The following is a 13,892-nucleotide window of genomic DNA, read 5'->3' on the forward strand; positions in this document are numbered from 1 at the left end:
ATAATAAATTATTTTTGTCAACTGATTAATTGATTATGATTGCACCCTAGACGTCTAAAAATGACTATTTGTACCTACACATTGTTTATTATTTAACAACTCCTTTCATTGCTCTGAAAAACATATGTCATGAAAGTTACACATTTTGCGCCAGTTCAAGTACGCGGCTGAACAGATGAATGGCACCGCGCGCGACCGATTCTCTTGTTTATTATGGTACGCACAATTGGCAGATATCGTGTAGGCCAAGGGGTTAAATAAAAAAGTACGAATTCCGAAAGTACACATTTCCTAAATTTCTTAATCTAATATTTTCATTTATTATTCTGATAACGAGACTTTTTATATTAAAAAATAAAATAAGTATTTCATATTCGTATCACATTCTCTCTCTTTTCTATATTACAAAAAAATATAATATTAAAAGTTCCAATAAAGATTACATGTTACACGAAATCTGTCACAATTTTTCAATCATATTTCCAGAGAATATAACATTAAAAGAAGAGAGTGAGTTGAGTATATAAAGAACAATTGGTTCTAGGAGTGTACTGTGAGCACACGTCTCTGTCCAACAATATGATCCATGAGTTTAAATCTCATCGAAAAACGAAATATGCAGTAACACGTGACATACGAGTTTCTATCGTTCCAGTACCGTTTGAAACTTCGAAAAAAGAAAAAAAAAAGAAAAAAACGAAAGAACGGAATAGAAAAGAGTGAGTGGGAGGTGGGGGATGATTGAGGGGAAAGAAGAAGAAGAAGAAGAAGAAGAAGGGAAGTTATGATTTAGTTGCTCGTAAAGGCACACACAGTCCCGTTGTAAGAAAAATATTAAAATTGAAAATCTTGAATGTACGCAGAGTGATATACGCGTGCGTGATATTGGTGGCCGGCAGCTGTCCTGTTCCCGAAGAGTGTCGCGAGAAGTACGGGGGGGTTGGGGTTGGGGGAGGGTTGGGGGAGGAGGTGGAGGTAGTGTAGGAACCGAAAAAGGTGAAGGAAGATCTAGTTTGTAAAGAGAAAAGAGAGAGAGAAGTGTTGAATGTCTCAGGGTGTGGCACGATATTGTCTCGAAGCTTTCGGTGACTCTGCTGCTAGGACAATGCTACTTTAAAATATTGTCTAAAGTATAAAAAGAAGGGAAAAAAGGGCACACTGAAAGTTGTCCTCATATACTGGGTGAACCTATAAGAACAGTCTATCTATCGTAAGAAAATATTTTCATAAATTGTATTTATTAATTTTTCTCAGAGATATTTTGAGGTTATGTTGAATTTGTTCTTTTTTTTTGGTAATATCATTTTGTTGTTGATAGATATACATATCACAAAAAGATTAAATTAATAAACAAATTGTTTAATACAATTAAATGAATTATATTCCATTTTAAGGGATGGATATAGAATTGATTTGTTTTTGTCAGTTATCAAGATGGCGTTGAATTTTTGTATCGAAGCTAATCCATCTTTCTGTTTAATACCATCGTTTAGTTAGAATAGTAGTATAATTAAAAAACAAATTAAAAAAATAACAAAATAAAATAAAATACAAGAGTTGTTATTAATATAATTTTTGTTCTGAGTTTAAAAATTTTGGAATATTTTTCTCAAGATCAATGGATCAGTTTTTAAAATATAATACGTTGCTGCCTGTGTAACGATAAACCAAAAAAAAACGAAAAAAAAATAAAATAAAAATAAACAAATTGTTATAATTATTATTGAAAACAAAAAAAAATAAAAACAAAAATGTTAAAGTATAAAATAAGGAACGTGAAAAATATTTTCGATACGAACGATAAGAAATGATTTAAAATAATAGTTCTTATCGACTCACCCAGTATATAGGTACAAGTATATGTGTGTATATAAGTAAAGATACATGTTTGTACGTATTTGTATATGTAGGTATGTGTAGGAAAAGGGGTGACTAGAGGGTGTCGAGCCACTTGTCGCGAGGACACACGTGTCGCATGCTATTCGGAGTCAAAAAAGGGTGACGCGAAAGATCCACCCTCTTTCTCTTTTCATCCTACCATTTTCTATTCTGTACAGTATGGATTTGTGTATATGCACGATTTCTGACTCTCAGCTACACCTATATGAGGCGCGGGGATTTTAAAGTGAAATAAATTAGAACCGATGTTCGTCCAACCAGTTCTGTCTCTCTCGTTTTTGGTTTCACCCCAGTTAAAAGGGTTCGGACAAAAAGGGTGCGGTACATTTCTGACTTTGATTACAATGAAACGTTGCCTGATGTTATAGGCAAGCACGTTTGTCATCCTCCCTTATTTTTATTTTCTTTATTTATTTTTTTTCCCTTTTCTTTCTTTTTTTTTTTGAATTTTATTTTATTGCGTATAATTCTTTAGAATCTATTCATAAAAATAATTTTAGAAATTGAAATTTATATTATGCTGATCGTTTTATATTGAGAACAAAATATTATAAACATGAACTGTGGACAAATATTAATTTTTTTTCTTTTTTTTTCATAATAAATTTTACAATTAGGTTCAATAAGAATTTATTAGGCAAATTTGATTAATAATGTTGCAAGTTTATATCATGTAGTTGTATTTCTTATTATGAATCATTCGTATAGTATCATAATATAATAAATTGTTGAGGTATCAAATAGTTAGGGTGTTTCATGTACAATTGGATGGGTAAATCTTCTGTGTATAACTTTTTAATAAGGTCATTAAGATGGTTGCCTAATTTTAAATTGTAGTTTACACATATGTGTTATATTTCTTTTATTATGGATTTTATTTAAAGATTTTTACGTACTTCGTCATTACGGCATGTAACTTGGTATATTCAATATAGTTTTAAGTATGATAAATTGCATCGTTTTCTAGGTTAGTTATGTGACTTAGCTGCTATATCCAATAGTTCAATTCTGTATATGTTCAGATAAGTTTGATTATTGTTTTATGTATTCAAAGTTTATCCAAATATTGAACAAATGAATTTTATAATTTATCTTACAATAAATACATAATTGAGTGGTTACAAAATAAAAGGGTACAAATACACTTTTAACATTTTTGAGCAAAATTACTTCAAAGTTTGTTGATTATTTTAAATAGTAAGTAAGTTTTCAATTTAATTATATAAATATATATTAGGATTGTTTTAATGAGGTTTAAAATATATTTCTATACTTATTTTTTACTTTACTTTTGAAGAGCATCTTTTAAGAAAAAATTAATGAATGATAGATGAAGAAAAAAGAAAAAGTGAAACGTTAAAATTATTGAATAAATTTCGTGAAATTTATCAATCATTAATAGTCATCCTAAATTCTCGTAATATTAAGAATAGATTTACCATTGATAGATGTACAAAAAAATAGCTGAATAAGATGCAAAAGTAAAATCCTAAAATATCTTCAGATACCCACAGATAGAAATCTCGTAAATATATTACACATAAAATAATATTAATCAATAAATTCAATATATTAATCATTATAATCTATACAAACAAGTGTAAATATTGTAAGATACAAATAAATAAAACCTCGATTATGTTGAAGAAATGAACAAAAAGAAAAAGTAAAAATACTCAAGACACAGATCGTAGGTTCAAAAAATATAGATAAATATATTAAATTAATCATAAATAAGATCGACATCATCGTTCACGAGTTCTTCAGGCAAGGTTTCGTAAATTATTTAAAAGATAAAGATCATACGTTCTTTCTCAGTCCCTCTCTTTTGCTTTTTTAATGTTGGATTATTAATTCTTAGACAGTACCGGATGCACACGGTACCTATCCTGGTACCGGTATGCGTTCTGTTCGATTTGATCGTACTCGCCGATCGAATCCACATAACACGTTATATTATCCCAGTAAAACGGAGAACTTGCTTGGCCCAACGGGAGCAGCTGTTTCCTGATGAACGAAGGAAAAGTAAGTAATTCCCTCACCTGCCTCTCCAAATGATTACTAATTGCGAGATATCGTCCTCTCGATACTCGTTGTCCTCCAAAAAACAAACTGAGAGAGGATGGAGTAACATTTTCAAACTTGATGAAAGTTAATCGTGTATATACAGGGTGTCTTATAACTTGTGGTACAATGAAGAAACTGATTCTACATGAAAAACTTCATCGAAAATGTAGAATATTATTTGTTCATATGTGTGGCTTTGTTTTTGAGATCAATTATTTTTTAATTTTTTTGTCGAATACATTGTCAACTTGTTGTTTTCGATTTGATGGATTTTATAATTTTATTTTCAGATATTTCGGATAATATTTTCAATTATGTAATGATAAGTATAAACGTTGGACGTAGAGTAAATGCTGTTATTATAAATTTTATGATAAAAGTTAAGCAAAACGAGGAAGGATTACATTTTTATTCTACAATATATATATATAATTAATATAATTAATTTTCATTCAATCCTCGTAATATTAAAAAAAAGAATATATTTACTATTGATGTACAAAAAAAATAACTGAATAAGATGCAAAAGTAAAATACTAAAATATCTTTAGATACCCACAGATTATATATTTTATATATATATATAAAATTAACAATTTATTATTGTAAAGGTTATTGTTATTAGAAATTTAAAAATTGTCAAATTGTTTTTATGCTCGTTGGATTTTACAAACTATATTTACAAAAATAAATAAAACACCCTTTCTGTATTTTTCTCGAATATAGCGTTTCCCTTATCGTTTCTTTTTCTTCCTTCTATTCACCCTTCCACCCGTGATTTACATATTTCATGTAAATCCTACCAAGAAAAAAAAAGTCAGGTGCTAAGTTAAACGTCGTTATCCGTTGCTTCCACCGATCGTTTATGTCACGTCTCTATCTTATAAGCGTTGGACATATGTTTCTCAGCTTGTACGAGACCATCGTGTCTCGATATTTGTTTTGGAATTTATATACATGACGAGAAAATATCTTATATTTAAGTAAATACTTAACTTTTATTATATATTTTGTATGTTCGAGCATATAAATCTGAGAAAGTTTAATATTTATGTGAGATCAAATGTGTTTATGTGAACAGAATTGTTACATGTATACGTTAACACATTATTGATCAGCAATTTTACTCAAAATTTATCTCGTCTCACCGATTATTATTTCGCAATTGGATGTGAAAGTGAAACGATACATTTGTATTATTTTTTTTATATTGTTAAAAAGTTTACGAAATAAAACACGATGATTGTTGGAATTTAAGAAGCTTTTTACAAACGATTCTTATGAAACTCAGAAAGGGAAACTCCCTTTTTGTATTGCACAGAAAAATCCTAGTACACGTTTATTAATTACCAGATATCCCTAGATAAAACGCGCCATCTGTATTACATTGACGTATTGATTAGCGCCAAATTTAAAATAAATCACTTTATTCTTTTATCAATCAATAATAAATCAACTTTGTGCAATTGAAAAAGAAATACACATTTCCGTTCAACAAAGGTCTTTTTATTTATTAATAATTTAGTTCATGAAAGGTTTAAAATATTGAAAGTTAAAGAGAAAAATAGAAAGAGAAAGCATACCAATGAAGAAAGAAAATAAACGATCGTCCTCTATCTCGTAGACGTTCACCGTTTCAATCAGTTTAGACTCGTTAACGCGTAGCGGAGCGTAGAATGGTGCATAAGGTTCTTGCGGATCGTACGCTTGTCGCGGAAATGCGATTTCGCACGCTCGAGGTGATATCCATAATGGTGTGCCATTAATTCCTCATTGTCTCTGCCATGGCTTACCTACCTTTCTCTTCTCTTTCTATTCTATTCTGTTCTTATTAACCCTCTTTCCCGCCCCCCCCTCTTCACCATTTCTATCTACATCTCTAATTCTCTCTCTCTCTCTCTCTCTCTCTCACTCTCATTATTCATTTCTTTCTATTTCTTTATACTTCTATAACTCTCTTTAATTTCTTCCTCTTCTTTTTATCTATCTATCGAAACATATATACAGGATGTCTCAAGATTTATCAGATTTATTTTAATAAGTTGATATATAAGTATGAAATTTGAGTGTTAAAGTTTGGTTGGTTAGATGTTTTATTATAAAGTTATAAATAAATGATATTGAAATGGGTAATAGTACATTTTTTGGAAGAATAATATCATATCTTTTTTTGTTATTGTTTATTAATTCCGTTTTTAATTATGCAAACTTAGGAAGTATCATGATGTGCGTTAAATTCTGGTACAGGGATGATGCTTAAAAAGAATCTTAAATTTTGTTGTTAATAAAATTTGTATTCAATGCATACGACGTGACAGATATCACGAAACATGATCAAAGATTTGCTTAATATTATTTAGTTTTTTAAAAATTATTTCAAACAGATTGTCTGAAATCTGGTAAATTTTTTAATTAGTATACGAATACAGTACAAAATGATATTATAATTTTCGGTATAATGTTTGAGAGGTTAGGTTTAGTATTCTGCTTATTGATTCATTAAATCTATTGTTACTTATTTCAATTTAATTTGTTTATAATTTTGTAATCAAGTTTTTCGAAACGAACTTCAAATAATATTTTGTTCTTATTTTTTTTTTTGTAAAACATAGGAATTATCCTTTTTATATACACAGAGAGAAAGAGAGAGAGAGAATAATATAGTAGTACAGTAATAAAAATCTTTCTGGAATGTAAAATTTTCATAGAAATGGTTGAGTCATAAAATTGGCAACAATTCGAACATTCTTTTTAATCATCTGTAACTTAAAAATTAAGATTTATTGAACATATGTTTATATGGCATTTTTTTTTTTTACTAGATTAATTATATAGATATACCCTTCTGAAGTATTGAATTGCATTTATGAAACACCATGTATATTTCTGTCTTTGTTTATCTGTTTAGTTTCCCTTAGTTTCTATTCCCCTAATTCATTCTGTTTTTCTTTTCTTTTTGCATAAGATCGCGTACTCAAGCAAACCTCGAATAAAATATGCATGCTTTGGAAGAGCGAAAGTGCAATCGTTAAGAAGCGGAGAACGTCGAAACGATAAAAGGAATCCATTGCTTTTCTCTGTGCCTTGTTATACGCATTTCCGATCCTTTCTATCTATCGAGATTGTGGCGACCCTCCTCTTTAGTTTATACGCTTCGATGCACCCACAAACCTTGAGAGGATTGCTTAGTTTATAGCTTATGCCATTTCTAAACACAATTGTAAGTTTTCTTTTATCGTGTTATGATATTATCGTTCGATTATAATTGATAATACTATAATGATGAATATAATAGTATAGTAGTATAATATACTATACTATATATACTATAGAATATAGTGATAAATATGACTATAGTGATGAACACATTTTCTGGGTGAATATCTCTGTTCTTTTTTGATTATAAAAAATATTTAGGCACTTAGAGTCCTCTGTTTAAGTTATCAATCTATCGAAACAATCGAAAACGTTATAGTGTGTCAAAAGTATCCTTTACATTAAATTTCGCATTTTAACTACTGAAATGATTTGTGCAGAATTTGGAAAGGATACTCTAACCTATAAAACGTGCGAAAAATGGTACCAACAGCAAGAAATATCTAAACGCCTAAAATAATTTAATAATATTAAGAAACTAGGATGTTCCTCATGAGTTAAAAAAAAATGTAAAAAAAGAACTAATAGAGTCAAGATTACTGCAGCTTTGCTTTTACGTTATAGAAGGAAAAATATCCTATTCAAAACCTTTACCGAAAATGAAAAGTGGATTTTTTATGATAACCTTAAACGATAAAAATCATGGGTTGATCTCGGATATATATGTCGAGATATGAATTTAGATATATATCGCGTTGTTGTATACAGCAGGTATTGACTTAAGTAACTATAAACTGGAATAAGGAAGAAAATAAAATAAATTACTATTTGTACTGCCATCTACATTAAACTAGCGTAATAATAACCGCCATATTTAATAGAAATAAATTATAATATAAATTTTGTCTAAACTCATAATTATACCAGCACATTTGTAAGTGATAAGATACCAATTTAATAAAAGTATATCAAAGACCTTGATTATTCAAAAAAAACATAATACACCAAATTCTATTGTTAAAAGAAACTAGTATTAGATCATGTTAAATTAAAATAAATCATGTAAAAAGACAAGAGAAAATTTCTTTTCTAATTTGTATTAAATGAAAATCGTTTAACAAAATTTCGTATAAAAAAAAAGAATTGATTATAATATTAATAACTAAATTCTGTATAAATCAAACTATTATAATCTCTTTGAAAAAACAAAAATAACAATATTTTCTTTTAACGTGTTAATCGTATGATCAAAATCAAGGAAGATAGCTCGTAGTATTCCGGTTAGATGAAACATTTCGTATATTTAGCATATTTGTGAGTGACAGGGTATCCGTGTATTCGTGTATACGAGGCAGTAAGTAGTTAATCCAGCCCCGAACGAACTCATCCTTGGTTCGCCACAGTTCCTTTTTCTCTTCCGACGGCTTTGGTAACAGACGGTAGACCATACCACAGCGTAATCTGTCAGCAGAACGTCGCGCCGCGGCCACCTCCAACGGCAGTCACACTTTTCTACGGCTTATCCCTGGGCACAGGGCTCTCCTCTTCTTTAATCCCTCGACAAAAAAGAGGGATGAAGAAAAAAAGAAGAGAAAAAGAAAAGAAGAAAAGAAGCGAAGAAGAATGGTGGAATCCAATCTCCCGATCCGACAACATAAATCGACCGGTGCAATTTTCAAATTCTGTTCTACGTCTTTTTGCTAACTTCACGTTTAAGAGGATCAGAATTATAATATCTCTTCAAATCAAGAGCAAGATATTGTAGACAAATATATTCTTAAAATGAGTGATTTAGTTTGTATTTAATATATTGTTTGATTAGATAGTTTATTGATAACTGTACTTATATTATTAATTGATTATTATGTTTTGAGGTTAGTTTTTGTTTTATGCTTATTTATAATCAATTTGTATGTCTATTATATTGTATTTTATATTTAGTAAATATAGAAACTATGGAGGAGAGAAGATGAGTCGATGAGATTATCGAACTATGTTGATTTAATCTTTCACGTTAATTTAATATTCTGATAACCGTTGAAGTTATATATACTGAGCCCGATCAATGACAAGAATCAAGGAGTCATCGATAATGACAGTTCTGTTCCACCGATGAAAATTCTTTTATGATGATACAACGATCGAGATAATGAGGACTTGTCTACATCGACACTTCGTGATCGACGATTATTGGACGATAAAGGCTGACGCGTTTCGCCATGTTGCTTTTAATAACGATAATAATAATTCTCGCGCGGAAAATTATATCGCTAATTTATATAGACAGATGCCTATAGTTTTAATTATATTTTCTGGTTACATTGAAATATAAAAAATTGTCGAATCAGGTTTCTGTTGAAAAAAAAAGAAAGGAATTATAGATCGTCTCATTTAACTCGAACATTTGAAATATGTTTTAGATAATAGCAAAAAGTAAAAACTAAAATTGATGTCATTTCTGAAACTAATATAAAATTTAAGGGAATATTTTTTACAGTACATTTTTTGTTTTTAATTTAATTGTATTGTATAGAAAGAACTTTTATAACTTAACCTAAAAATCATTAAATTTCCTATTTAACCGGAAGCAACTTGACTTATTTTTTAATCGAAAAAAAATAAACGAAACGAAATCGATCCATTTTTAAAACGTTTCATAACAAGTAATAAAAAATAAATCACTTATTTGTAATTATAAAATATGGTCGTAAAATTTAACGGTAAAAAAAACAATAGGACAACCAATATATAAATAAAAGACCAGAAAAATATTCTTTCACTTATCATTGAGAGAGAAACACGTTACATAGCGATGTTACTCGAAGGTAGGTACGATAATGTATCAACAAATTGGTCATGCTATTTTGCAAGTACCATTAGCATTATTTTACATCGTGAAAGAAGAGAGAGAGAGTAAAGAAAAATAAGGAAAAAAAAAAAATAAAAAAAAGAAATGAAATGTGAGTGAAAGAGATAGATAGATAAATGTATATACATATGTACATAGAAAGAGAAATAAAGAATAAGAGGGGAGTTAATGCAGCCTTAGTAAAAAAAAGTAAAAAAAGATTTCTCCTTCCATCGGATAATTGGGCACTGAGAATGCAGCCTCCCCCTCTTTCTCTCTGTTCGATCGAAAAGTCGAGGTAAAACTCTTGATACATACACATACACCCACATGCGGGCGCGCCTGTTCTTTTGAATATACATATACATGTGTGTGTGTGTGTGTATACGTAACGAGATAATTAATGTACGCCGATGGAATTAGCCGATTTACATGAGAGGCGAGCGTGTGCCTTGACCGAGAGCCCAAAGACGTTAAATGGAGGACGAAGAAGAAGAAGAAGAAGAAGAAGAGGAAAAGGAATAAGAAAAAAAACAAGGAGGAGAAAGAGGAGGAGGAGAATGGGGAGGAAGAAGAAGAAGAAAAGAGGACAGGAGGAGGAGGAGGTGCGCTGTGCGGGTGTCGGCATGGTCGTTTAACTTACGCGTGCAAAACAAATGGCTTTGCCATTCGTCGAGAGATCGTTCTGCATTCGATTGGACGAGTGCGACCTCCGTGCTCTTTCTTCACCATCTAGATAAGTTAATAAGATAATCTTTGATCTTAGGAATATTTTTTTAGAAAAATAAATGATTGTGGTAATGTAAGAATATTTATTGGAATAAGTATTGGTATTGTTATTGGAGTTTATGAATTTTTATAGAATGGAAATAGAATTTATTTTTGATGTGTATCAATATAATTGAGTTATTGGGTAATTGTATAGCGTTATAAGACGGTTCTTTGGGTAATTTAAGTTTTATTAAATTGTATCAATGATATATATCTGATTGATATCATTTTTATAATAATTGAATCTTTATTGCATTGTACCAATACAATTGATTAGTATTGTTACGGGGAATACTGTATTCGTATAAAAGACAGAAAGAGATATTGTTTTTTCTCTACTTAATCATCAAGGACTGATCCATTTTAAGCAATTCATCCTTTTATTATTCTATTTTTGTTCATTGCTCTTTACTAATAAAAGTGGTCTCTGTAGGAAGTATATTCACCCTTACCTACAGTCTGAATTATTTATAAACGTATAGATTGTGCTATCATTTCTTTCTTGATATAAAATAATTTGTATTTCTTCTATAAAAAAAAATAACAACCCAGCATTGTTGTAACTTATTTCCAATAAAGCTAGCAACCTGTGCTATATAATCTTACTATCATAATTTATTACAGATACACAATTGTTTCTTGTGCAAAAAAAATAACCCAGTATTGCTGCAATTCATTTCTAATAAAGCTAGCAATTTGTGCTATATAATCTTACTATTATAATTTATTACAGATACACAATTGTTTCTTTATATAAAACAATTAGTGTTTCTTCTACAAAATACAATCTAGCATTGTTGCAACTTCTTTTTAATAAAGCTAACAACCTGTGCCCTATAATCTTATTATTATAATTTATTAAAAATACACAATTGTTTCTTGTGTACAAAAAATAACCCAGTATTGTTGCAATTCTTTCCAATAATGTTAACAACCTGTGCCATATAATCCTACTATTATAATTTATTACAGATACACAATTGTTGCTTCGTATAAAACAATTTGTGTTTYTTCTACAAAATACAATCTAGCATTGTTGCAACTTCTTTTTAATAAAGCTAACAACCTGTGCCCTATAATCTTATTATTATAATTTATTAAAAATACACAATTGTTTCTTGTGTACAAAAAATAACCCAGTATTGTTGCAATTATTTCCAATAATGTTAAGAATCTGTGTTATTTAATCTTACTATTTTAATTTATTATAGATATACAATTGTTTCTTGGTATAAAACAATTTGTATTTCTTCTACAAAATCCAACCTAGCATTGTTTCAACTTCTTTCCAATAACTCACAACCTGTGCCCTATAATCTTATTATTATAATTTATTAAAAATACACAATTGTTTCTTGTGTACAAAAAATAAACCCAGTATCGTTGCAATTCTTTTCAATAAACCTGACAATCCGAGCTCATAATATTATCATTAGTTACAGATACAAAATTGTAGATCCATCAATAAGACATGTATGGTATCTTTTTAACTGGGGGTGTACCTACCTACCTACCTACCTACCTACTACCTATGGCGGCGGCAGCAGCCCTACGGTGTTTGTCGCGAGCCGCTAACGAGCATGGACCGTTCTTTCTTTTTTTCTCTTTCTCTTTCTCTTTTACACTCATGGTCACCGTAAGTACTTCTTTCTCTTTCTTGGCCCTCGCGCATCCTGGCTTACATAAGTCTTATAAAGAGCAAAGCGGTGGACCACACACATCTGATCCTATCTGCGGATCCTCTGTGCTCTTCGCTTGCTTTTACTTCTCTTTCCTTCCTTCCTTCTTTCCTTCCTTCCTTTCTTCCTTCTTTCTTTACAGTAACGTCGACAAACTCTCTTATTCTTTCTTTCTTATTTTCCTTTTTTTTTGGGGAGGCTGTGTGTTTCTTCTCTCTCTCTCTATCTCTCTTTTTCTCTCTCTTTCTCTCTCCTTTATTTTTCTTTCCTTTTTTAAGACAAAGATGTACTCTTGCCTCACCCTAACGTCACGTGCTAGATGTCTTTCTTATAATTTTAAATAAATTTGTAGAATTTAAACGTAATATTGGGTTTATTCGTGAATTTGTTATTCATTTTCTTTTGTCAATTTTCAATAACTTTATCTTACAAAATATGAATTCGTATATTTTTGTAATGTAATATTTTTGTTATAATTTGTATTATGTTATAGGTATGAAATTAAAAATCATACTAGTTAGAATTTTATCTGAAGATTATTTGTTTGCAACGAGACAATTAAAGGAGGAATGTAAGAAACATATTCATCATAATTATCATATCGAATTTGTCTCTTGCATAATTATTATACTTTCATTACAGATATATTAATTGCAGTTTAGCATAGAAATATGAGATATCGGGAAAATTTATATGTACTTACATGTATTCAATCATAAAATATTTGAAACTATTATTTAAAGTATAGTCAACTTTTTGAAAATAACTTACCCCATTCTGCAATACGACGATTAACCGAGAACAGAAAAAAACACAAATTTTATTAGTATAAAACATTCTTATTAAAATAGACAAAAAAATTATTACGTGAACTGTTCATAAGCATAATTGAATTAAATGTTGTTTTAACATTGTTTTTAATTTTAATGGCAAATGATTAACGCTTAAATTCTGATATTTAAAAAATAAATGAATATCAATAATTCATAATTAACAATTAAAACCATTAACATGACCAAAATGTTTATGACCAGTTGTAAGATTTAAGTAATATGATAATGTAACTATGTCAATTTTATTTAAATATTTTTTTGTTTTGGAGTTAATCGATTTAGCAAATGAACAGCTGATTTACAATAGCAGATATACACAAATATACAGAGTATCTTGTAATTGATAATATTGGTTAGCAGAGGGTGATTCTGTATAAAAAAAACTAATAGTCAGATGAAAAATTTGCTTAATATTGAACCGATTTATGACATAATTAGGCTGTTGATTTTTTCAGACAAATTATCGAACAATTTGTTTCTGAATTAATTGTTGTAATTTATCGACTGTATATTTATTATATAATATATGTAGAATATTACAAATATAAAAATATTAGTTGTAGCAATTAATATATTTGATGTCATAATATTAAATTCATTTAATCTTTTTTATTTGTCAAGAAAGTCGCCAGTTGTCTAAAAAAATATCTGTCAAAGTAATCGGAAAATAATTTGAAAAGTTTATTAAATTAATTAAAT

The 13,892-nt window shown here is 29.3% G+C and overlaps 1 protein-coding gene across 2 annotated transcripts in view; it reads right to left on the bottom strand.

The window, feature by feature from the left end:
• LOC106788145 overlaps nucleotides 1-13,892 on the bottom strand; it is a 61,515-nt gene that overhangs the window by 5,766 nt on the left and 41,857 nt on the right. For both annotated transcript variants that reach the window (XM_014751146.1, XM_014751145.1), the window contains exon 3: nucleotides 13,132-13,137. In XM_014751146.1, the coding sequence (XP_014606632.1) occupies nucleotides 13,132-13,137 (6 nt within the window). The remainder of the gene's footprint in view (nucleotides 1-13,131; nucleotides 13,138-13,892) is intronic.

This window comes from Polistes canadensis, unplaced genomic scaffold (assembly GCF_001313835.1).
Source record: "Polistes canadensis isolate GaletaPanama2010 unplaced genomic scaffold, ASM131383v1 scaffold_127, whole genome shotgun sequence".
Lineage (NCBI taxonomy): Eukaryota > Metazoa > Arthropoda > Insecta > Hymenoptera > Vespidae > Polistes > Polistes canadensis.